Raw genomic sequence first — 27,235 nt, 5'->3', positions numbered from 1 at the left:
GCGCGTACGTGCCCTGGTGGCTGTATGACGGGAAAATTTGCTTTCGTAGGGAGAACGGGACTTTGTATGAGGAGCACCGTAGGGAGTGCGAGAGAACAAAAGGGAAAACGGTGTGTTGGAAAGGTGAGATCAAGTGTGGAGACGAATAATGGAACTCACGATGAAAAATACAATAATTTTTGTTTTGCAAACAACAAACGAGTGCTTCCATTTTTTTTTATTATTCACATCTTCGTGATGACGGAAGCTTGGGTTCATAAATGAAAAAAAAAGAAAAGACTAGCAATGAATAAAGAAAAGGTAGGTGCACACGTCCAAACCAAGGTGGTTTGAAAAACGAATGAGCTTCCTCTCGAAAGCGCAAGCAGCCGCACTGTGGCGCAGCGGTGATGAAATCGAAATGGCCGAGGAATATAGCAAAGAAGCAAAGGAAAATTGGGGATGAAAATGGGCACGTCGATCGAGTGTGACGGGTAGAGACGGTAAGACGAAAGGAGTACGCGGAAGAGGTATGTTTCGAACAGCTCTCGATCGCGGGCGGAAAAATCCTGCCGTAGGACGATCGGTTTCAGGGCGAAAACTTTCAGAATGTAGAGAACATTTAAAGTGGGCCACAGGGAAAGTGAGGGAGGGAGCAGGCAAGACGAAGTGACGCGGCGCATGAAAAGTAACGGAAGAGGATGAATCGGTAGGAATGCGACGCTGGGCCCGTCTTGTCCCGTGGGATGCAGGCATTTGCACAGTTTTAGGGGCACCGCTTTTCGAGGTCAAAATTGATGCCTACCGCCACCGCCACCACCTATTTGTCCACGCGACTCTCGAGCCGTGGTTAAGAACGTTTCATATCGAAAGAGCCGGAGAGCGCCACCCACTCTTCTCTCAGCCGCTTCTCGGCCGAGCGTCGGTGTGTGTATGTAGGCATCTGCGTGCGTGTGTGTGTACGTGCGTGAGAGAGAGAGAGAGGGCTTGTCATGTGCGTGTGTCTGTAGGTGTGTGCCTCTACATGTGTGTTCTATTCATGCGTACGAGCACGTACACGACGGCGCATACGTGCATCGGTACGTTGTGTGTGTGTCCATGCAGGTGCGCGTTCTGCACGTGGGCCTGTGCGTGTACTTACCGAAGCCTGCGCGCATTCATATGTCTGTACCTGCATGTATGTGTATCGGTGCACGAGTTTGTCTATACGTGTGCGCGTCTCTGAATGAGCGCGAGTTTTTATGTATGTGCGTGTATGAGCTTGTGTGTATGTCATCCATTTCGGGGGAAGGAAGGCAAAAACTACATGGCTTTGAAGTGCACGCATGTTCACCAAATGCTCTCGCATATCTTTCTTTTGCATTCCAATCAATATTTTCCCCGGCCTGGTTTTCGATTCCGTTCGACAAACTTAGAGAATAGCCCCTTTGGTATGCTCCACCACTTTGTCTTGCCCCCTCGTTGATGGTCCGGCTTTTCCCGTTTTCCTTGTGTCGAGTTTTCGGCACCGACCACAGCTTGCTGCCGGGCTGGCTCTACTTCATTTTTTGTTAGCCCTTGCATTGCTTTCTTTTTCACCATGCCTGCACTGCGCGTCCACCCGTTGTTCCCATCATACATAACTTCACGACAGTCGAGGCTTCGTAGGCGTCTGAGGGTGTTCGCGAAAACTTTTCCCGCACGACGCCGGGCGAACGTGTTCGAAATTTGCTCGACCGCTGGCACGCCGCGTGACGCATGTGGCTGTACGGTCATGAACTCCTTTTTTCTTCATTTCATATATTTGCTAGAGTCTTGCCACATCGAGAGACCCTGACGAATGGCTGGGCCGTGACAAGCATGCGTCTAAGGGATTGCGAGAGGTCGCTAGCTGTAGGCAATAGGCGGGAGCTGGTTGAACCGCCAGAAAAGATGCCATTTCAATGCCATTCCTAAGAGCGCTGCCATTCGTATAGCGAAAGAGTCCTGTAGGAAGGCTCGATGCGGTCCAGCTGCACTCTCAACATGAGCGCCTGTGCACGTGAATTTGCTCGTAGCGTTCCTATATGCGAATGAACGACGCATTGAACAGATCATTCTTGCTTTCCCTAAGCTAGACTATTATTCGGTTATAATATTTCACGAATGCACCTATACTACGAAGTATGTTATAGTGGAACACACTCGATTATTTTGAACGTCCTCCGTTCTTTTCCCTGCGCTGAAATCTCAATATACTGTGCTGAATTTTGCATCCTGCCTCCTTCGAAATGTGCACGCCAGCCTGGGGAGAAGACATCTTTCTCACGGCCGAACGGCAGGCATAGTTGCTGAGCATTCGTAGATTTTCTTGCAGCTACTGATGGGAAAGAGAGACAGAGGAAGAAAGAAAAGGAAAGGCAGGGAGGGCGACTAGGTTACACCTAGTTTCCTGCACTACACTGGGACAAAGGAAAGCGAACAGAAAAGGGAGAAGGAAAGCGAGAGCAAGTGATGTGCACGCACACACTTCACCGCGTTCATCGCGCAATCAGAGGTGGTTGCCGAGTTCATGCAGTTCTCTTCAAAAAGTTCAGCAGCGCACTTTTGGCCCGAGCAAACTTTTCAGTCAAGCCTCTTGGCTGTTACGCTGCAACTCCATGTTCACTACGTAGCAGAGAGGCGCGCTTTCATACACTGGAGCTTTATTTGTAACATTGTCCTTTACTTAAAACACAGCCACATCCATCGGCACAGAAGAGAGACAGGATAACCATTATAATTGGGCCAAGCTGGCATTCCCGCAATGCACAACAGCCCGAAACATGGCGGCCAGCACATTGTTAAAGTGGAGACACTTGGGTAACTTTTGAGCTGGTACTGATTTATCGAGTTAATTATATACTAATGAAGCAGACTAAAAAGAGAGAAACGCACTAGCACCGCATAATTAGGCTCTTTAACTGTGGGTAAGCCATGGTGCTTTGGTCAATGTGCATTGTGCAAAAGCCAACTTGACTCTTTTCTGAAGAGTTGATGATTAACAACGAGAAAAGAAACGAACCTTCCAGAATACATTACACATTCCAGTTGTATTTTATACGCTGACGACACAACAATTTATTCTTCTGACACTTCCTTGGAATCGCTAATATCTCACCTTAATGCCGACGTGGCTAAAATCGTTAATTGGTGTCGAGATAATATAATCAGTATTAATGCTACTAAATCGAAATTTGTAATTTTTTCATCCGCGCAAAGAAGTGTACAGGAGAAGCCATGCATTAACATTGGTCCGACTTCGCTTCAGGCTGTTGACCATGCAACATTACTTGGAGTTGAACTGGACAATAATTTGAAATTTACAAATCACATATCCTTATTAACGCGTAAAGCAGCATATGGTATCAGAATACTAATCAAAGTCCGCCCCTATTTTCCTATACGTATATTAATTTCACTCTACTACGCATTTATTCACAGCCACATCTCTTACTGCATTTCTTCTTGGGGTAATACTTACGCAACTCGGCACCCCTGCAACACACACAAAACCAAGCTTTGAGAATAATAAGTTACATCCATTTTTCATGTAGTGCTCTGCCATTACTCCGCACATATAATATTTTGTCCATAGTGGATTTAAATAAATATTGTCTTAGTGTCCTGACATATAAATTTTGTCGAGGAGAATTACCAATTTCGTTGATATCAAAAGACCAAACGCCCCATTTCACTGGCACTCGATTTTCACACCATAATAACTACCTCCTACCGAAACCAAGGACTAACTACGGCAAACATGCGAACTTTTTGGCAACATCAATATGGAATTCACTGCCACCCTCCATTAAATCATCTCCTTCCATTCTTTTATTTAAGAGGAAAATTCGTCACCACTCCTTCGGAAAGTGATTGTGTTGTATATTTTTACGCTTCTGTATGTCGAATAATACTCCCTGGATCTGCTTTTCGTGTTTATACTTTGTTGTTATTACTATGACTCGACTTTGTTTGTTAATACTTTCTGTTCCTAGGATTGCTACTGCTGTTGTTAACCGCATTAAGTAAACTTTTTCTATGTATTTTTTGTTGGAGGTCCCTCCTTAGTCTTTGACTATGGGACCTCCTAGAGTTGCTTCTGTAAAACATTTCAAACGCTCAATAAACTGAAACTGAAACTGAAACTGAACTGCACACCGAATAACAGGAAAAAAAACTAGCAAATGGAAAACGGTACGTTTTCTCACTGAGCCGAAAATTTCCACGCCGGCCTGCCTATTTGAACTATCCCAGACGCCTTTGGTACGACCTATATTCCTCTGATACTGCTTGAATAATATCATATGCGCGTTAGCGATTATCACAATCCCGATCATATTCAACGAGAACACTTCATCGCGTCACCTGAACAGCCTCTCTAAAGAATCCCACGTCGTACGAGCGCACTATTCGCCACGCGTGCGATGAGCCTCCATTTGCCGCTCCTCGAGCCAACAGACGCAGAATCTCTTTTGGCGGAGATTGCGACGCAGGATTTTTTGAGAGATACAAAGCAGCACCTTCCTGTTTACAGCGGACCACGCGCTCTTTCAAGTGCTCTCTTCCCCCCCCCCCCTCCCACTCGAGAGCGAAGCGCGCGCACGATGCGCAAATGCAAAAAACAGCAGCGTCGACAAACATTGTTTTCTCTTGGCCCATTTCGAAGCGAGTGCGGAGCGCTCCAATAACACTAGCGGCACAAATAACAAATAAAAAAGAAAAAGAACCGAGACGGAAACAGTAAACAACAGGATTTGCTACGCCTCTTGTGAACCGTCGCTGACGTCGATAGGCGATGATGGACCCGTGTTGCAGTATATGCAACACGCTGTTATAGGCACAAAAACCGCGCGAGAGCGCCGGGTATGCGGCGCATTTCGAGGACTCTATATACGCGTGTCTTCTTGAAAGCCGTTCTCTCGGAAACGAGGTCTACAACGCGCACACGCGGTCGGCTTGTTGTAAAGAAACACAGGGTAACCTGGAAGCCTTTGGGTGCAGGTATATAGACCGTAGTAGTACATGTCGTTCTCGAGAGGGTCGCGGGTATATATATGCCTATGCTCTTTGCCGAGCTGCGGGAGTGAGCCCGTAGCTTAAGAGAGGGGTATTGTAGAATGAAGCTAGGCGGGGGTGCTTTTAAGGTGAAATGGCCTATACGTGTTTCGGGCTTTGCGAGGGGCCTTCGAAGGGCGGGCGATCTCTGAAAGCCTCTCATCTCTCGGTGACGAAGACGCTCGCGTCTCGGTAAAGAAAAAAAAAACAAAAAAACTTGGCCGTGTTCATGCGCCTTAAAAGCTTCTTCCGCGCTCGCTGTTCGGGGAGGAAGAAGTTTTCCGCGTTCATGCGGGAAGTGTGCATCGCCTCCCCCAGCATAGCCCCAGCTCTCTTGAACCTTCGCCGCAGTTTGGCGAGCAAGGAGTTTGGGAGTTTCAGCCGCACGTGTCTCGACTCTTTGTGAAAGTGTGTATAAGCGTCGAGTTTCTGCGCACTGCCTCGCCAAGACAGTGGGAGTGTTACAGGCTTCTTTTTCTCTCTCGGTACAGCACGCTTTTGCGCCTACAAAGGGCGCTCACCAAGAATAACTGGAACCGAGGAGTTGAAAACCAGCACAGTGCCGCAGAAACGCGAAAGCCATCAAAACGCACTCGCATGGGTAAGTTGCACGATTCGTTTACGTTCACGACAGTCAAAAATGCTTTAGCGGCTTTTAATAAGCGCTATTCTCGCCCTTAATTTCAGTTCAAGTAGGTGACCGGTAACGACATACTTTTATAAGAGCCAAATGGCTCCGAGGCATCAATCAATGTCAGCTGCTTTTCTATTATCGTCACGGATGCCGGTAGGCAAGCAAGATAATTAAGCACAAATTAGTGCCTTAAAGTAATATTAAAAAGAACTATCAGGTTAAGTTGGATTTTATACGTTAGATTCTTAGTGCTGCGCACATTTTTTCGTTTCTTTGCTCATCATCCTCGGCTGCTATTGCCCTGTGTAGCGCTGCAGTGTGTTGAAATAAATCGCATAACTTCTGCTTGCAACGGTTTCAATTAGAGTGTACTAGAATACAGTTGAGTGGGACGAGCGGCTGAGGCGACGCATGGTTTACAATGAGACGCGCGACGACGAAAAATACTGTGGCGGCGCTGCGATCGAACTAGATTGGGCCGCATCGAGGTCGCGTCGTTCGAAACGGCTGGCGATACTTCTTGGGTCATTCGTACAAATTCGCGCGCTGGTACGTGCGTTCAGACAGCTAAAACGGTGTTCATAATTGCATATAACGTGTATATATGCCTTAGGATCAGGTGCCTCTGTTTTTCTTCTTTATTTCATTTTATTTATTTATGTTTAAGGCCGCTCAGTGATTGCGCATGCATTTCAGCCGCAGTGTCGGCTTTCATTTTACTCTTATTGCATGGTTCCCTTTGGCGAACAAATTTATATATATATATATATATATATATATATATATATATATATATATATATATATATATATATATATATATATATATATATATATATATATATATATATATATATAAATGTATTTCAATCAGCATACCTCTCGCGTGTATTTTTGACTATATAGTTTTTCATCAGCACGTCTTGCAAAACGGAGACGGAAATACATATGCAAACATCCTGCTTCAAACAAACACACACACACAAAAAAGCGGGAAGTATTCTTAAATAATAATAATAGAACACCTGCAGCGCAACATTGCACTCACGTTTCCGTCTTCCTCGGGTAACAGAATGCGGAATAATTGGTACGGGTTCTTTTATTGCGGTCGGACCTCGGGCGCCGAAAACAGTTTTACGAAGCAATTATATATGCTAGTCTTTGTCCCGTAAGCCGTGTGATTTTTTGTGTCTATGTGCAGTTCATGCTTAAGAAATAAGAAAGAGAAAGCAAGCGCCCGGTAGACTGATTAGTGGCTGCATAGTGGATATGGGCGTTGCGCCGCTGAATTCGAGTTCACGGGTTCAAACCAGGTCGCGGAATTGGATGGGAACGAAATGGAAAAAACACTCGTGCTCTTCGTTTTAGGTGCACGTTAAAGCATCCCAGGTGGTGAGAACTGAACAGGCTGCCTGATAATCATATTGCCAGACGTAATACGGCAGAATTTGTTTAACTAAAAAAAAAGAATAAAAAAGTAGCTGCGTCCTTTGGCTTTTTTTTCTAAGGGTGTAAACGAAAGCATTATTCGCGAGTCTGATTTCTGAGAAAAAGATATTACGCTTATCTTATATTTCATACCTACATCAACTGCCGTTCGCAACTGTACGTCCGCTCAACTAAGCAGCTTCTGTATTATAAACGGCTGCTTTCAGTTGTTCAGTGCAGTGTCATAAGGACAATTATGAGGCAGTCAAAGAACGGCATGCCTCACATATATGTATAGATATTTGGAGATCTGCTGTGTTCGTTTAAGAATATAAGTGTGGTACCAGATTGGGCACTCAGATTTAATGGTTTGCAGACGCGGTGAGACTGTAAAAAAAATGTTTTTCTTGCCTGAGTCAAGTTAGCAGATCTACAGGCTGCCCCAAAACGGGGCGTTTATATTGGATGACAGCTGGGAACTTGTTCAACAGAACCGATGAGAACCCGTGCGCTAATTGTCCCAAGAACTGGTGCGCCTCTGCGCAACAGCCACGACTCTCCAGCAGCGCGATCATTCGGAATAAGAGTCCGCACTGGCATCGGCCCCTCACCTTCGAAACTTCAAAAGTGCTCTTATGCGTTACGTGCGAACACAAACGGGTATTCAATAATTTTTAATAGCGAACTCTGAAGTTGAAATACGATCTCAATTGCGAATACCATTCGATGAGACTATACGTTTCCACTTCATTTCGCCTGCTGGCACGTAGAAGGAGATCGCCAGATAAGCCATGGAGATTACTTTGGTAGAGTGCTCGGTCTCCCCGATTCAGTCTGAGTTCATAGGCAATATCTTGTCCCTAACACTGTCGTTCGTATTAACGTCCGATAATTGCCTTGATTCCTTTTCTCGGAAAGTCGATTGGTTCCCCTGGTGCTGCTGGAGCTTTTCAAGGAAATACGCTTATTCCGGTCGGAAGTTCTCACTTTTCGATGAGTGCATTGAAAATATCTGATCATTTTTTTCTTACATATATGTTGTGGATATATATGTCTCTGTACCTTTAAATTTTACCTAGAAGTGCATTGGTCATCTGCATCTCATTGCGCCACGCAGTTAATAAACCTTGTTTATTTCGCTATGGTATTGTTTTCTTTGATCATTATCTGTGATCAATATTCGATCAACAAGAAGCGCGCGTAAAATGGCACAATGTCAACAAATTTTCTTACGTAGCTTCATGTTGCAGATAGGCGGCTTCTGTGGCAAAAATTACGTGCTACTTTTAGAAAACGACGTTAGAGATAGCAGTTCACCTGGCCAAAACTACATTTGGTATCAGCCGACAAGAGCCGTGGGCGCACCAAAGCAAGTAAAATCATAAAAATTTTGACTGCACCGAGAAAAACTGGGCGTATGCCAGTGTCCGCGACACCAACGCGTGCTCGCTAGCAGACGACGCACTTGACCACGACAGCAAAATTGAAGATGTTCGGCAGCAGTGCATCTTGAGGAGGCAACCAATAGCTGTCTGCTTTGCAGCTGTTCGCGTTCATCGCTGGATTTGCCGCACGTCGAAAAAGTGGTGTGGTGGAAAAGTGGTGAAAGTTGCGCGCTGAAATCATTGATGAACTCAGAGAGATGAAAGAAAGCCTAAGAGAACTAAAAGAACTGAAACAGGAAATAAAGGACGTAGGAGCTTTGAAAGCAGTAATTCAGGCTGTTGTAACAAAAAACAAGGAACTTAAAGTGCAATATGCTAAGCTGACGCGAAAACTAGAGGAGTTTGAAACGTACCAACGTTCCAACAACTTAGAAATCATGGGTGTTCCTGTTGATGCTGAGCCAATAACTATTACAAAGAAAATTGGCAAACTTGTTGCAGAGGAAGTGTAAGATTCTGATATTGACGCATGCCATGAAATATCGACAGCGAAGCATAACGAACAAAGCATAATTGTTCGATTTGTGCACCGCATCAAGGTGAATGGTTTTCTTGCTAAATCACGACAGGAAAAAAATTAATACCATAATGCTTGGCTTTGACGAAAATCATCCAATATTCATTAAGAAGCACTTGACAAGGCAAGGTAAGCAGTTACTGAGTGCTGCGAAACAAAGAAAGAATAAAGTTGGTTGGAAATATGTCTGGACCACTCCAAGGAAAGTAATGACGAGGCGCAATGAAGCGCCTCTTGTTCTGCATATTTTCAACATTGAAGATGTCAGCAAGATAATCACCAAATATTTTCTTTTACTTCCTGAGAATAACTCTTTATGGATTTGAGTCCAGATATGGCTTTAGTCAATAAATCTTTATGTCATGATTACGTTTCATTTGAAAATATATCTATGGGTTTACAAAAATATATTTTCATCTTTCATTTAAACGTCCAAAGCATAAAATATAAGCAAGATAAAATTGAAGAATTGCTCCAGCAGACCAAACTTGTCCCAATGTGCTTCGTTTTACTGAGACTTGGTTATCTGATAAGGACTACCGCATGCGGCTCGAGAAGTATACGCATCACGAACTAAACCGTGCCTGTGCAAGAGGCGACGGTCTAGTAGCCTATTTACGAAATGATCTAAACTCGGAGAAAATTGCAGATTTCTCCCTAATTAATCATAACGTTGGATGCCTCACTATTCATCTTAAAGCAGGAACTTTTGCAGTAGTCTACAGACCACCCTGGGGCAAAAAAAAGAATTATTTTCCTTTATGGATAAGCTGGTACCTTATCTCAGTGGCACGAGCAAAATGCTCGCCATACTAGGTGATTCGAATATATACATGATGGCTGAAAATACAATAACACAAGAATATAACCAACTGTTATACTCTTACGCATGCTCGAATATTATAACATTTTCAACACGAGTAATAGCTCATAGCGCAACCTTATTAGACGTCTGTATCACTGATGTACATGTTTCCTATGCGACTTCCGGTGTCATGTTCCCTGACATAAGCGATCATCTTCCAATCTTTGGTTTCCTGCCTTGTTCCCAGAAATACAATCAAAATGCACCTGTATATTCCTACAGCCTTATAGATACAATGACGCTAGCCTATTTTAGCTCTTATCTGTGAAAATAACTGGGAATCTCAGGTAACTGAAAGTGACTCAAATAATGCATACAATTCATTTTTCGATTACCTTATCACTTGCTGCGACATAGCCTTCCCCCAACAGTGCTACAAAACGAGAAAAGAGATTAGAAATCCATGGATATACGTTGTGCCTTCGACAAAAATAAAAAATAAAAATAAAATGTGCCATACATTTCTTAAAACACGAGACAAATCAGTTTTCCAAATTAAAGGAGTACAGACCAAAGTAAATTCAGAATTTAAACAAAATGCAAAAGAATACTATGAGAAGTGTTCTCACGCATTTATTCGAATCCAAGAAAAGTTTGGCTGGAAATTCTCCTGACTTTTGGATACTTCCGCGTTTCCGCACTTTTTACAAACTGCAGTCTTTGAAATATAATCTTCCGTTAATCCTTAATAAATACAAAGATATAGTAAAGCCCACACTAGCATCACTTCAAGAGCTCTTTTCTTAAAAAAATATCATACGTACGACTATTGTCGGAAGCTACGTACATTCTTAACTCTTCTCTTTTCTTTTTTTCTTTTTTCTCGTAGCAAACTTGAAATAGCCAGAGTTTGCCCTATTCATAAAGGTGGCGCTGACCATAGCGTAAACAATTTCCGACCTATATCAATACCACCTCTTTTTTCGAAACTGTTTGAAACTTCTCTAAACGCGCGTCAAGAGGGTTTCTTAAGGAAATATGCTATCATCAGTACGGCACAATATAAAGTTCAAAAAATTAATCATGTGAGGATGCGCTCCTAAACAATAAACATAAAATACTGCAAAATATTGATACATTTATACATGGTAGGCTTGTTCCTGGACCTGTGTAAGCTGTTCGACAGTGTAAATCATGTTACACTTCTGTCCAAACTTTGACTACGGTATACGTGGGACAGCATTAGATCTTATGAGGAGTTACTTGACGGATCGTTACCGATTTGTTTCATTTAACCAGAGGACTTCCTCACTTCTGAAAATACACACTGGCGTGCGACTTAGTCCTGTATAATTTAATCTTTATATTAATGACCTACCTAACATTCTTCCTCCCCTAACGTCATCATGTACGTGGATGATACTAATCTTTTCTTTGAAAATACCTCCCTGCAGTGCTTAGAAAAAGAAATAAATGACTACTTTAATTTGTTATCTGAATGGCTGTACACAAATAAACTACAATTGAATGTCAGCAAAACCAAGTATATAATATTTGCACCATAAATAAGCCATTGCCTGTTATTATAACTGTTCTATTTCAAGCAAAAAGGCTTGCACAAGTAACAACGCAAAAGTTTTTCGGGGTATGGTTTCAGAAGAACTTTTCCTAGGACACTCATGTCAATAAACTTAGCAATGATATTAGTAAAGTAGTAGGCGGTATGTATAAAATCGGTGATCTAATACCACTATGTCTAAAAAAAACAATATACTATGCCCTTTTTCACTCGAAGCTAACTTGTACCTTGATTTGGGGAACAACGATAGCAAAGAACTATGAGAAGTTATTAAGCCTGCAAAAATGAGTAGTCCGAATTTTAAAAAATTACCGTGGTAGGCCGCGTGACTTACCCAGACACATTCTTTATGACAATCACTTACTGATCCGACGAGCAAACAAGTTTTTTTATTATAGATTACTCTTACATATAAAAAAACACGGACTCCATGTCGTCAGCCTACCCACTTCTCCTCCTCAATACCCATTACGTAATCAAATCAGAACAATACCATTTACGCCTACTAACTATGGAAGTCAGGATCTAAACTATCAGATACCTAGGCTACTAAACGTTGTTGAACAGAAATTTGATTTTTGTACACCTAGTTTAAACAATGCATAAATACCTCCCGTTTAAATTATACAATTACTTACACGTAAGACACTCTTGCACTAACATATTTATGCACTATATATTTATGTTTTAATCTTGTCTGTATTGTGAATGTAGAAACAAAAAGTTGTATAATGTGCAAACTATTTTGTTTATTCGTATTTGTAGGAGTAAGAGCTCCTGTCAGGCCACATGTCCGTTAGCTCTTGTTTCCTCTTCCTATAACAAAGAAAGAAAAAATAAACTTCAAACTTCGAGCGTTATAACCCATGCCTCAAGTATGTATACGTAGCAAAAAGGTGCCAGTAAACGTGTACAATCGGCCTCAGTGCCCGCAGCGAAATTACATGGTACACTGACCTTGGAAATTGCGTCGCATACACCGCGAAGCGTGCCTCCGCCCCAACCCAGTTCACTCGCAGTGCCCTCGCACAATTTTTCCAGACGCGGCGCCTCAGCGGGAGAGCGCCGTTCGGCCCACTCGACTATTGTCTAATACTCTAATTTCAATACACCAGCCTCAATGAAAGTTATCGCATCATAGACCACAAATGGAGCGAAAACCTGATACATCTGGGGACGCTAGCGTGAAATTCCCACAGCAAGTCCATCATCATCATAACCAGCAGCAGAAGCAGCAGCAGCAGACTATTTTATGTCCACTGCAGGACGAAGCCATATCCATGCGATCTCCAATTACCCGTGTCCTGCGCCAACTGATTCCAACTTGCGCCCACGAGTTTCCTAGCAAGTACTTATGCCGTCATGTTTTCACAGCGTGGCACAGAAGCGTGAGTACGATCGAAGAATGCGTTCGGTGCCTCCTACCTGCTGGCGTGAGGACCACGGAGCAGGGAGTACAATTCAATGTCTTGTGGTCGAACTCGTAATTTTATTGCGTCTTATTTTTTTGCTTGACATCGAAAATTAAATTAACTGAACGCTCTTGACATCAGTATTCATGGCGGAGAGAAGCTGGCTTCGTTGTGGGCTCCCCTGGTTCCACGACCGAGAAGTAAGTAAATAAATAGCTCCCCAGCTAATGAGACAATAGAAGCGGCGGAACTATGTCAACTCAGGAAGAATGGTTGTGTTTGTAGCACAAAGCATTGTTTGCGAAGGAGAAGAACATGAGCCGGTGCTTCCGCTGAGCTTAGCCAAATGGAGGATGAAGAAGCACGGGCAACAGAAAGCAGCGAGCTCCGCTGAAAGACGACACCGAACGACGACGGCAGCAGCAGCCATAGTGCGTTGCAGGCCTGGCAGGCAAGCAGCCTTCGGGCCGCGGAAAAAGGGACACCATTGTTTACCGACCCGCATTACCGAATCGCGCAGCACGCTGTTGATTTTGGCAACACAGACGCGGGCAGCAGGGCCAATCGTTCGTTCTTCACTGTGTGCAATCTATGTATGTATGTATGTATGTATGTATGTATGTATGTATGTATGTATGTATGTATGTATGTATGTATGTATGTATGTATGTATGTATGTATGTATGTATGTATGTATGTATGTATGTATGTATGTATGTATGTATGTATGTATGTATGTATGTATGTATGTATGTATGTATGTATGTATGTATGTATGTATGTATGTATGTATGTATGTATGTATGTATGTATGTATGTATGTATGTATGTATGTATGTATGTATGTATGTATGTATGTATGTACGTACGTATGTACGTACGTATGTATGTATGTATGTATGTATGTATGTATGTATGTATGTATGTATGTATGTATGTATGTAAGCAACCCTTGTGTACAGCTTTTATTGATTACGAGAAAGTGTTTGATTCAGTCGAAACTTCAGCAGTCATGGACGCATTACGGAATCGGGGTGTAGACGAGCCATATGTAAAAATACTGAAAGATATCCATAGCGGCTCCACAGCCCCCATAGTCCTCCATAAAGAAAGCAACAAAATTCCAGTAAAGCAAGGCGTCAGGCAGGGAGATACGATCTCTCCAATGCTATTTACAGCGTGTTTACGGGAGGTATTCAGAGACCTGGATTGGGAAGAATTGGGGATAAGAGTTAATGGAGAATACCTTTGTAACTTGCAATTCGCAGATGATATTGCCTTGCTTAGTAACTCAGGGGACCAATTGCAATGCATGCTCACTGACCTGGAGAGGGAAATCAGAAGGGTGGGTCTAAAAATTAATTTGCAGAGAACTAAAGTAATGTTTACCAGTCTCGGAAGAGAACAGCAGTTTACGATAGGTAGCGAGGCACTGGAAGTGGTAAGGGAATACATCTACTTAGGGCAGGTAGTAACTGCGGATCCGGATCATGAGACTGAAATAATCACAAGAATAAGAATGGGCTGCGGTGCGTTTGGCAGGCATTCTCAGATCATGAACAGCAGGTTGCCATTACCCTCAAGAGAAAAGTTTATAACAGCTGTGTCTTACCAGTACTCACGTACGGGGCAGAAACCTGGAGGCTTGCGAAAAGGGTTCTACTTAAATTGAGGACAACGCAACGAGCTATGGAAAGAAGAATGATAAGGGTAACGTTAAGGGATAAGAAAAGAACAGATTGGGTGAGGAAACAAGCGTGAGTAAATGACATCTTAGTTGAAATCAAGAAAAAGAAATGAGCATGGGCAGGACATGTAATGAGGCGGGGAGATAACCGATGGTCATTAAGGATCACGGACTGGTTTCCAAGGGAAGGGAAGCGTAGCAGAGGGCGGCAGAAAGTTAGGTGGGCGGATGAGATTAAGAAGTTTGCAGGGACAACATGGCCACAATTAGTACATGACCGGGGTAGTTGAAGTATGGAAGAGGCCTTTGCCCTGCAGTGGGCGTAACCAGCCTGATGATGATGATGATGACGGTGGTTGGTGTGTGCGTGCGTGCGTGCGTGCGCGCGCACGCGTGTGTGTGTGTGTGTGTGTGCAAGCAAGTGAAATAAAAAATGAAGACGCACACGCTGACGGCTCCCCCGACGGAGCTTGGTTTCCAGGCAGAGATGGAACATGACAGAATCGGAGGATCTACGAACAGAGCTCGTAAATATAGAGCACGAAGGAGACGCGTTCGCCGCAATTAATCACTGGGTGACTTTTTTTTCCCCGTATGATGAAGAAGATATATATTCGGTGAAAATTTGTTTGTGAATGTCAAGAGCTGAGACACATCTTTCAGCGAAGGGCAATCGCTGAACAGTGATCTGGCATACGAATACGACCTCATGTTTCTTTCTGCTGAATAACGCTATAGTGCCAAGTGGAGCCACTTTGAGCATTCGCGGAGAAGATCGAAGACACCATGGACACAAGTAAATGTGTCGCTATTCGCCGGCCTCGACAGAGCCGCCTCTGGAATGCACCGCAAGACATGCAGATTTCATGGTTCTCCAACAACAAGCGTTTCATGGTTTGCACCCAATGCCTGCCTACAGTTACATTAGTGGTTATAGGTACAAATAAATGGCACACACAGTGCTATACTTCTGCGTATACAGAGAGCGAGTGACAGCGAGTGAGAGAGAGAGAGAGAGAAAGAAAGAAAGATAGAGATAGGGAAGAGGGAGATAAATTGTATTTTTTTAACGAATCTTAGTCCGAGTCGTAGTCCAACCAAGTTCCTGGTCTTGGTGGTGAATCCAGTTGTCTGGATCTGTTGAAAGGAATAATTAAAGAGGAGAAAGATTATTTGGGATTGAACTGGGTTCGCTATCTTTAACAGGGAAAGGTAAAAAGGGCAATAAAAACTTTAGAGAAAGAAAGAAAGTCGGTAGTTTGTGTACTGGAATTACCGACATAATGGAATGTTAAGCTGTGTATCACAGATGCTCGCTCAGTTCGGCTGCGTTCAGAAGTCTCCGCAGTGCTTTTGTGGCCTTTTTGGTCAATTGTGATGTCCCACGTCCCGAATACCTTGTTCAGTGTGAAAAGTTGTCTGATTGACCTTCCTGCCTTTCCACTCTTTTATCTCCCTCTCTCTCTTCCAACTAGGTGTTTAAGAGCGCTGCAGAAGACAAGATTTTTCATCATCGCAGGACATGGAAAGGCGTGGAAGACGTTGTATACTTCCTTGGCAACCAGACGCGCTGTAACTGGCCCTGTCAGTTATTCGATAACATTCTTGCTAAATGTAGTGAGCTAAGTTCTTGGAGTAAGTCAGTCGCTTGTTAGTCTGGCTGCTGAAACGGTGCAGAAATACAGTGAGCTTTCTTTTTTTTTCACATTGATGCGATCGCGTTGATACGCGCCGTAGTCTTACAAACCGCACGAAAGTGAAAACTTGGATGCTGACGACACGCGAAGCCTTTGGCCTTGGGCTTATGCACCCTCCTCTGCGTGCGAAGGCAGCGTTATAAGACGACACACACTTTCCTCCGCGATAAGCGACGCAGCGCGAACGAGCTACGACTTTAAAGCGGGCCGCGAAGGCGGGCGCGGGAGAAGCCTGCCAAGTGCGAGGAATCTTTATGCGCATTTCGAGTATTCTTTGTAGCGCCGACCGAGTGGCCGGCACTTCATCCCACGAAGTCTTCATCACCGCCGCCGCTTCGCATCCCTTCTTCAAGGCCGGCATAGCTTGCGCGGCATCCTTGTGTCCACACTGCCGTCCGTAGGAGGCTCTTCGCTTCTTCTCTAGTGGCATCCAGTCGAGGCAGCCGCAGAGTCCACTAAGCTCGAGGCAGACGGCGCTCCTGTGCACCGGAGGCGCGCTCGGTGCACGCTGCCAAAAGTTGCGCGTAATTTCAGCGCTGTCGTTCCTGCTGCTGGCGGCGGTCGGTGAAAGTGGGAGCGCCCACAGACCTCAATCGAAGATGGCCAACGGGAGCGTCAAGCAGCCACTATTTTCTCTTCTTTTGCTTTTGCGTCTGCGCCCGCGCACGACGATTTGAAATGACTTCTCTCTCTGTCTGCGTCGAAGAACCTGGGAGCGGCCCTAGGACGCAGCGTTGTCTCGTTTAGCTGCTGTTCTGTCGTTCTTCGTTTCTCTGTGTAAGTCGCACGCGTGTGTGGACAAGCCTTCTGGATTAACATTCCCAGGACAACTGAATCCGTGCAATATTGTAGAAATCAGCGCTGGTGTTTCTCATAAAAATGAGCGTACACAGTCTAAAGAAGCACTGCAAGTTTATTTTAGATCATTTTTCTTTGTTACATTGGATACAAAAGAGTTGATAAACTCCGTTTTACCTATATAAGGTCTACATGCTGTCAACAGACAGCACACTATATTAAGAAAGGATTTTTTTTTCGTCGGTAGTGATTCACAGATTTGCTCGTTGGTTGTGCCAGAAAATTGACCGACCTTACTTAGTTCACGAAGGAGTGTAAGCCCGCACGTTTTGGCGTTGTCTTTAAACTCACACAAACCAGCTAGACAGAATATTTTCCTAGTAGAGCGAGATCTTGGGTAACCGTAGTCTCGCATGCCAAAGACGGAAGGCCATAATATCGCTGCCGTGGTTCCCTAAGGTAACCGCACTGAGCGATCGCCTGTGACGCAGCTTTGAATTGGCATGCCGTTCACAGCAGCAACCATGCAGAGGTCTTGGTCATTCGAAGTTTATCTAGTGCGGCGCGCCGCTTATGCGTCCTTCGTTTCGGTAAACCTGGACAATCCTGTTGATGGTCTTCGAAAGGCGGCTTGTCACGAGAGCAAAATTTCGCTGCCTGTAGCCTCTCTTAAAAGTTTCTGTGATATCTGCATGCTATTCAAAAGGCACTCGAGACGTCGTTAGCCTACATAATCACAGGTTACTGTTGTGATTTCCTCCAGTATTGTTCTACATAAGTGCTCTTGAACGACTTTAGCGTATTTCGGATGGACAGGACAAATTCATACAAGCGACAGTTTACCTATCTAGTTTACGAAGAACAGCGTTGCGTGACAGACTTGATGAACACGGCAACCACGACAAATTGAATTAGTCGACATCGGTTCCAGCCGACGCCAGCCCGAATGGCTCCGATGCACTGTAGTGCTTTTTTGCTACCATTGGGACGTATGACAGATAGTTGTCGGGCGTTTTGCTCGTGCTTGCGCGGTTGTGCCATAGCACTGCATTGTGTTCACAAGCAAGCGTCAACTACAACAACAGCCGCCGCTGCTGCTCAGTGGCTGTGGAGTTCTGCTGCTGAAAAAGAGGTCGTCACTTCTATTCCCCACCTCGACGGCTGCATTTCGATGGGGGTGAAAGGCAAGAACGCTCACGTATATTGCTTTATAAGTGCACGCTAAAGACCCCCAGGGGATCAAAATTCATCCGGAATCCTCCACTGCGGCGTGGCTTGTCGGCCCGTGTGTTGCTTCGGGACATTTAAACCCAGGAATCATTTAACTAGTCGAACTGCATGTCCCCTTGAAGTTTATATATACAGCTCTTACACAGATGCAGAAGCGATACATTCAGAATTCCCTCGATCGTTCCAACAGCTTCCCGCGCTACACGCTCTCACATAGCGAAGCGACACGGCATCTTGGCGCGCATCGGCGCCCAGGCACAATGAGGACGGCGTTGCTTCCAAAATCAAAGCAATCATCGTTATCGTCGAAGAAACAAGTGCGCAGGAGCACCGTCGAACCGTATACAACGAAGAGTCCGCGCGTTCTTGTGTTTAAGAAAGTTCTCCAGGGGGCGTCCTTAATGCTCGCGCGCCCTGTGGAGGGCGTCGCACGAATGCACCCGCGAGAAACTGCAATGCATAAGCATGCCTCAACGGAAACGGGAGTAACTGCTTCGAAAGTCGTTAAGAAATCAAGACAGAGGGGCGCCACCCACTCTGGCGCGCTCGCGAGGGAAGCGCGAAGAGCCCATTGTGTTCTCGTCGTCGCCGTCGTCGCCGCATTATGCTGCAAGGGCGCGTATGGCGCGATCGCTTCTTGCTCGCACGTGTTCGTGCTTTCCGTTATTTCGGTGCCATTAGCAAATGCGCGCTACCGGTCGTCGTTGGACAGCGCTAGTCTGTTCTGTCCGCGCTTTATTCATTGTGTGCATCCCCCGGGCCGTTATGAAGCGCTGATCGCAGGAGCGTTTCGCAAAACGCACTTCCCGCCTGTTCGCTCTCTGACTCGATGACGAGGGTGAGCAAGGGAAAAAGTGCATTGCTGTCGCGACCAGCGAAAGCAATACTGCTGCAGCTGGAACTTTGGAGGTAATAACAAAGAAAATATAGATAAAACAAGACGGCGCATTCGGATGCAATAAATACTATTTGTCGTGCTTTTTTAAAAAACATGCATTGCTGTGGAAGCTGTGGAGCGGAAAACAACCAGTCACGTGAATAAAATCAGAAAGACCTTGCAAACGACGTTTGAGTTTCGCTAGAGGATCGGCTATGGTGCCGTTAGATGTGGCTGGCCAATGCATGCTAGTGAAGTTGTGGGACTTGCACGGGGCATTTTAGGGTAACTAGGCGGTATAAAGCGCACTGGAGTACGGAGAAAGTCTGGATTTGCCTAAACGGCTCAGCAGCTGTTATCGTGCACTTAAACACTGCTCGCTGCCTTTCTTCTGCCACTCTCATAGGTACGTTTCCCATCCGCCACCAAATATCCCTCAAGCGGCATGGGATAGAAGCGTTTATCTGATTATATGCATGGTTATAGCAATATACTCTGGAAAACCGGGCAACATGAAGCCAATACCGTATATATATATAGCTATGCAGTCTATTACGTTGGTGAGTAGCCAACGGTACACTTGATCTGGTTGACCTCTCTGCATTTCACCTCTTGTTTTTCTTCCTTCCTTCCTTCCTTCCTTCCTTCCTTCCTTCCTTCCTTCCTTCCTTCCTTCCTTCCTCCCTTCCTTCTAGAACTTAGTTAATGGCAGATTCGCAGGCTTGACGGCAATGTTAATTTTCTTTAAACATTTTTGCTTAGTCAAGCGATTGTGGAATAAAAGGACATGTGTGACTAAACAAAGTTTCAACTGGACTCCTGATCAGTCATTTGTCGTTGCAAGTAGTACGCTTCGTGTTTACCAGGTCCTTTTCAGGCCATAGAAGGCTTATGCTTGTGTGGTTATCGTATGCAATGTTACACTTACTACAATAAATGCAATCTGTGAAAAAGAAAGGAATGACTGGAAGAGAAAGAGAATGCCAGAAAGAAAATAATTGAGCTGAGCGCAGTATGAGTCAGGCGGAGGTCGTGGTTTTGAATCGCACCGGGTGGCTCAATGCTTATCATCATACTTTAATTCTCTGTCTCTCTCTTCTTCTTTTTTTTACGTGAAAAGCGCGAACAAGAACGCAAAACTAGTGCTTCCTCAGAAACACTTCTCCCGGCACCGATGCCTCGTTTCTGTGTGAGACGGCTGTACTTGATGGTGATCTTCGACTTTTTCTCGTGAGACTTGCGCCCTTTCATCGGAATCTACAGACGAAGCACTTGAAATCTGCTTACTGAAGTTCTTCACTGCAGGTATACTACCGCTCCTTTGGCATTTCCTTCAGGAAACGCGCTGCAACGTGGTTATCTTATCCGCCGTGTTCTCGACAGGATACCGAACACGACGAGGGTGTACGTTTTTGTGAAGGCGTATAGCAATGGTGCGCTTTATCTGATTACACGAGAAAATCGTATGGAAGTTGTAGAGTAGAGAAGCTTCACGGCAGTTTACTCGACGTTCGTGAAAAAATATATACATATACGCCAATACAAGGATCGAGGCCGTCAAGGGAGCCCCCCCTCGAGCGCGGGCATTCAGCAAATGGAATAACGCCATAATACTATTCCATGAAACATGGCAATGCGCTCTCTTCTATTCAATACGAATGAAAAGGACGACGCATGCGTATACGTAGCCATTTCCCCTTTCTTTTCTTGTCCTTTCATTTTTTGTTTGTTTTGCAGAGCTTAAGTTTATTCCGAGTTGTTTTTTTTTCTGTCCCTGCGCTGCCTGTCTCAGTAAAAACGAAAGCTTTTAGATGGAAATAAAATTTAGACTCGCCTGTTTTCATTTGCCTTCCAACGTGTGGCCTCCATATTCCATCGGAGAAACAGCACAGGCGAACGAATCACTCTTCCCTCGATCGCATACGTGAAAGTGTTGAAAAGTATAATAAGAAAAGTGTTTACACAACGCTTTTGCAAGGCAAGAGAAGTGCCGGCGGAACTATCGAAGTGCGCAAATAATTGACACGAAAGGTCGAGAAACATGCTGCCGCGCTGTTTGGAATGGTTCGTTCAAGAAAAAAAGAACACACTTGCGAGAAGAAATCGAAATAAATACATTTGAGAAAGCGGAACCCTTGAGAATGAATTCACTAGAAAAGGCGGAGCCAGCACGTACAGAAGATATTCTACCAGAATAATCAGCATGTATTGCACTGCAAATGCATCGACAACTGCACAAGAGCGACGGCGGCGCAAAGTCTTTGATGCAGAGTTCTCGCAACAGCACTGGTATCGCAAAGGAAGTAGCGTGATATAGAGAGACAACGAGATTCAGAATAAAATGAATTAAAAAAAAGAAAAACAAATAGAAACAGCAGGCGGCACGTTGCATTCGAAGCAAGACCGCGACGTCGAAATGAGCGAAGCGAACGAACATGAACAAAAGTGCAGAAGAATCATACTGAAAGTGGAAACTGAAATGCATGTTTCGATTTGGGATAACAAAGGGAACAGAAAAAGGGAAATAAATACGCGTGCGGAAGCTAGGCGTATTCTTATTTTAACCTAATTTTTAAAGTACGCTCTACGTGTTCGCGTGTGCGTTTGAAGGTTCCGTATTTATTCGAATTCAAGCCGAAACACACTAACAGTGTTGGAGGCGAAACTCGGGGATCGGTTTGGATTGGAGGATGCGGTTTGAGGTGTCATCGAAAAGATTCAACTGGAATAATTCAAGTAAACGGGAAGCATCGACGTTGCAGTCAGTTGAAGGGCATCGACTGCGTCTCACACCAAGTGGCACTGAAGGTGTGGAAGCTTAACCTGACCATTTCTAGGAACCGCGCATCGCTGAAAATAGGCGGCTTACTGGACTGTGGGTTTGTGAAAGAGCAGTTTAGAGCGCAGTTCTTAGGTGCCCGTTTCTGCGTTGAGCGTCGGCCTCGGCGTCGGCGTAACCGGCAGAACGAGAGAGAGCCCACTGAAGGATTAAAAAAGAGAGGGAACGCAGGGTTCAGCGGAGGACGAAAGACGCGCGAGGAGGAGAGCGTGAGGAGGAAAGAGGAGGTGAAGGGAACAGCGGAAGCAGGAGGAGGAAAGCAGAGGAGGAGAGTATGGCGAAAGGGTGAGGAGGAAGGCAGAATGGCGCACGAGACGTGCTCCAGGGCGGCGACCCGCTACGAGATGGTGCTGTAGTGGCGTGTGCCGCTGCCAGGCCGCCAATAACGTCATTACTAAGGCTTGCTGCGAGCTCCTCCACCGACGTCATATATAAAAAGAGAGCGTGGCGTGTGCTTCGTACTCACTGCGCACGCGATATACTTCACCTGCGCCGCCGCCACCGCTTGAGAATGCGCTACGCGCGAGCTATGCGCTCTCCTGCTCACGCTTTCTTCCTGAACAGTGAGCGACGCAGCCGCGGTGGAGGTCTGCCGCTGTTGCTGAACGAGCTGCCCAAGTAGAGGCTAAGCGCCACCGCCGGGAGGGCCCTGCTCTTCTGATTCAAATTCTTTGCCTCAATATATTGCGAATACAAAACGCGTAAACAGCTGTGCTCAAATTTCGCGCTATTGAATATCGTAATCGTCGGTGATTTTTTACTAATATTTATATCGTGCTGCTTTCTAGGGTGATGATTAACAGTACTAGAGCAAGGAATGTCTCTCAAGTCAACGCATTTGCTGCCCTAACGTAGACACGCGCCCTTGTCAAAATGTTGGCGTCAGTGACATTCGTTGTTTTATAATTATTGTTATTCACTTCAAGCCTCTGTCTTCCTGTGAGCGTCTCTTGTTTTGAATTTATAGAGTGCTGTATTCCAAAAGAAGTGGACGGTGCTGATGACGACACTTGTGCGAAGGACTCCAAATCGACAAGGAATGGTGATGTCGATGTAGATAACAATGGCTGGTCATTTTTTGCAACAAAAGCTGAGCTTATAAAGTGCAATACCAAACAATCTATAACACTGTTCGAAGTCTCGTGGTACGTGAAAAAGTGCAATGGTTTACTTTTGTTCATATTACCGTTGCCTTACGATCGATGAAATTTACTTTGTTTGTTTGTTTGTACACCTTTTTGTATGTTTGATTGTTTCTGGGGCCGAATTCACAAAGCTTTTTGCTATTATGGACTGTTTGTCAATTACCAGCCGCCTTCGCTAATATTATGTCGAACAACACGATTACATGGCATCTGCTTTTACGAATGGCTATAGTTTAAGAATTTTTTTTAACACTGCATGGCCCTGAGCGTCAGCTGTGAATCGAGGGCAGGTTAAATTCGAGTAAATGCGGCACTCGCTCTTGCTGTACAGCTGCGAGTTGCCCTTTATACTAGCGCTGACCTTTCTTCCGCAGGTCGCACGGAACAAGATCGTACGCTTGTGCATATATTTATAGGTTCGTATTCGACTCGTATAGACGCGTGTTCGGTATTTCCCTTCACAGCGAAAAGGAGCGTTGGAGCGGGTGGGGGGGTGGGGGGGTGGGGGGGGTGATAAGCCAGAACGCCGCCTACAAAAGCTTTAATATGTGCGTCTCGCCGCTCAATACGGGTCGCCCCTTGAAAAAGGCAACGGAGTTCAAACGATGCACCTCTCTTCACTGGTGCATTTGAAAGCGAACGAACCCATAGCGCATGTTGGAGCTGGGGAAGTAATACGCCGTGCGTAGTCGGTGGTTGCGTTTAATAAAGGCCAATATGGCACAGCATCGACTGTGCGCTTGCCGCTCGCTTCCTCGGCTGCATTCGATAGCGATGTGAACAGCGAGGAATTCGAAGAAATATTTCACCATACACTATGTTGATCTATACAATGGAGGCAACTACCGATACGGGCGCCGTAATTCGTAACGATTGATTTCGTTGTCCTTACTGTTATTAGATTTCTTTTTCGCAACATGGCACCTAGTGCGGACGTTTGGGTTCTGTGCTCCCAGCCTTTTTACTGCAAACAGCTGTTTCATCACTGTATTTCATGCGAAAAACATGCACACGTGCGTTGCATGGCCCGACGAGGACTTTGAGCTTCAGAAGTCTGGTGAGAGTGTTCATGTGTCGCCTGTGCCAGAACGCCGACGTTCCAACGGTCAGGCTTAGCGATGCCAACACGCACGCTGCTTCCCCGCTGGCGACCGCTCCACGGGGTGTTCCTCTTCTCATGGTTGGTTTCGAGGCGGTCGGTGATATGGCTGCCCTCCGTGGCCTTCTCCTTTAGGCACTCGAGGGAATATCCTTCCTCAGCGATAAAGTGGAGCAGCTGCGGAGTGGCAACGAGTGTCTGCACAGGAAAAAACCCCTTGCCATCGACACAGCAGGCAGGTGCGATAGATGAGCTACTGGTCGAGGTGCTTTCCCTGCGTGTTGAACTTAGCAGTGAGCGCAAGCCGTCCTCGCCCCTTTCCCATGCTATGCCGCCAGTCCACCGCCAAAAAAAAAAAAATGCATGCTGCAACCATCCGGACTGCTTCGCCGTAGGCCGCCGCCGTGTTTTATTAAATTATGGGATTTTATGTGCCAAAACCACCATCTGATTATGAGGCATGCCGTAGTGGGGGACTCCAGAAATTTGGACCACCTGGTGTTCTTTAACGTGCACCTAAATCTAAGTACACGGGTGTTTTCGCATTTCGCCCCCATTGAAATGCGGCCGCCGTGGCCGGGATTCGATGCCGCCACCTCGTGCTTAGCAGCCCAACACCATAGCGACTACGCAACCACGGCGGGTGGCCTCCGCCGTTTACCACCTCTCCAAGGCAACACACAGTGAACGTCCACCGGCTTGTTTTGGAGTTGGTGAAAGCAAGGGCATATCGGTGGTTAGACGCGCCCCGCGACCGAAAGCCATTTTTATGTCCAGGCTCTCCCATGAAACCTAATCTGCTGACCTGACTGCGCGCCTATATCAAGTGTCGGAGCATTGACTGGATGCGCCTCAAGATGAGGACTAATTCGTGAGCCTCGTCTCATGTCTGCGCTGATGAAGCCGTCGGTGATGAAGCGTTTAAGCGCCTGGAGTAGCACCCCACGCAAGCCGTTCCGTGGGGTGCTACACGACGGCATGCTTCATGCTTCAGAGAGATCCTCCTAAAATCAAAGTGGCATGTAATTTGCACATCTTTTGTCAAAACGCTCGTGGACTTCGCACCAAAGCACGTGAACTTTTCTCCAATATGATGTAGTTTTCTTTTCCTGTTTTTGTTGCTTCAAAAACTTGGCTCTAGTGAAATTTGCTTTACGGTTTTTTTTTTCCACCTCACTACAACGTCTTTCGCAGTGACCGGGACTTCGGTGGATCTCCACAAAAAGGTGGTGGCGTTTTGATTGCTGTTGACAACTGACCGAGTTGTGTTCGGTGCAACGACATAGAAAGTGCGCAGGAGTCGATTTGGCTGGAAGTCAGCCTAGCATGCTCTGAAAATTGTTTAATAGATGGAAAATTCCTATGAACCGCCGAATACCTCTACACTATTGTTTAATGAGGTCATCTCTTCTATATAAAGTGTATTATCTTCCCATAGCAAGCACAGAGTAGTCCTTCTAGGTGATTTTAATACACCTGGAATTGATTGGAACGTGCTTAGACATTCTCATTACAATCATTGCACAGAGAACAACTGCAGCCCGTTGTTGGACTTCCTGTCCTTCTGTTTACTTCAGCAACATAACTTGACTGCCAATTCATGTGGCAATGTCTTAGACATTTCCCTCTCGAAAGCTCAAGCGATAGATGTACCTCGTTTTGACTTGTTCTGACTTGTGCATCCCGATAAGTTTCACACGTCACTAAATATAACTGCCTCTGAGGCAGCCTTGAGGCAGTGTTCCTTCAGTTGCATTAATGAATCATCTTGCTTTGCTTTTAAGAGTGGCGATTATTTTGGTTTATAGGTGTTCTTGTCCATCGCCGAATGGCCACTGGTCACACACAAAGCCAATGTTGATGACCAAGTAGATAAATTAACGAATCTTGTTTTGAGCTGTAAGCACAAATACATTCCAGAGTACAGTCCTAAACACTCTAAATATCTCCGCTAGTTCTCGTATGAACTTATAACTGCCCTAAAGTATACAGGTACGCGCGCACCGTAAATACAGAAGTCCTGTGCCTAATGAGCGGAGAGAAGAATTATAATTTTTTCAAACTCTTTGCAAACGCCTTATAAGCGGGATCACGACTCATATACTGCATTCTTTGAAAAGATGGCCACCGACCGGTGGGCGGGATTCTGGAAGTATATCAGTGAGCTCTAAACGTGGAGAGTGCTTTTGCCTGTTCGACACTAGAGGAATAGTAGTCCGAGCAGTCGCGGAATGTGTTGCTGCCAATTTCTCATCCTTATATAAAGCTTCAGGTTTCAGCGCTGGTGTCAATCAGCAGCACACGACAGTTGCTACATCTAGGGCTTTGTTGTTTGATGAAAAGCTCGTCAGCAAATGCCTTAGGCGCTTGAAACCTACCCTCGTGCCCTAATGGCATCCCCTCCGCAGTTCTAGAAAGTTATGCCACTATATTTGCCCCAGTATTCACATCTATATTTAATGGTTCTCTGAATACTTCCACTCTCCCTCACATGAGTAAGCTCCTCGTGTTTTCTCTGTATTTAAGTGTGGCTGTAGAAGTGATGCCTCGAATTATCGCGTGCTTTCTCTTCTCTATGCCACGTATAAGACTTTTGAGGTTGCTCTTCACAACATATTGTCTTTTATTGGGGAGAACTCACTCACTCCGAATCAGCATGGGTTTCTCACTGCCGCGCACTTAACACAAATCTTGCAAGTCTCATGACATAGATCTCCGCGCCGGTACTTCAAAGGAAGCTAGTTGGCACCAACTCGCTGTCATTGTTCTTTTCCGAGATTGGTGTTGTTGTGTCATAGTTTCAAATGTTGTTCAACTGCACTTCTCCTCCTTTTTCTTTTATATTCACGTTGGGCCTTGTATATACACTCTTCTTTTCAAGATTGTTCTTTTCATTCATTGTTTCGTCGTTTTTTCTTTAGTTTTATTCCCCTTGTTGTTCTTTGTTTTTTTTGTTTTTTAATAATATATGCGTCCGCCAGCACTTAGAGCTCATGGTTACTCCTGGGCA

General features: G+C 45.2%; 1 protein-coding gene across 3 annotated transcripts in view; it reads left to right on the top strand.

Annotated features, from left to right (window-relative positions):
• Positions 1 to 27,235, top strand: part of LOC139047678 (uncharacterized) — a 347,910-nt gene that overhangs the window by 118,819 nt on the left and 201,856 nt on the right. For 2 of the 3 annotated variants that reach the window (XR_011507321.1, XM_070521589.1), the window contains one exon: positions 5,526 to 5,635. Coding sequence is in view for 2 of the 3 variants with exons in the window: in XM_070521589.1 (XP_070377690.1) it covers positions 5,526 to 5,635 (110 nt within the window). In the remaining variant the exon portion in view is untranslated. Of the gene's footprint in view, positions 1 to 5,525; positions 5,636 to 16,015; positions 19,845 to 27,235 lie in introns of those variants that run through there. The other variant, XM_070521590.1, reaches the window with a different exon arrangement.

Source organism: Dermacentor albipictus, chromosome 7, assembly GCF_038994185.2.
Source record: "Dermacentor albipictus isolate Rhodes 1998 colony chromosome 7, USDA_Dalb.pri_finalv2, whole genome shotgun sequence".
In the NCBI taxonomy this organism is placed as follows: Eukaryota; Metazoa; Arthropoda; class Arachnida; order Ixodida; family Ixodidae; genus Dermacentor; species Dermacentor albipictus.
The sequence above is the reverse complement of the archived record's forward strand: the minus strand, read 5'-3'. Positions and strand labels throughout refer to the sequence as shown.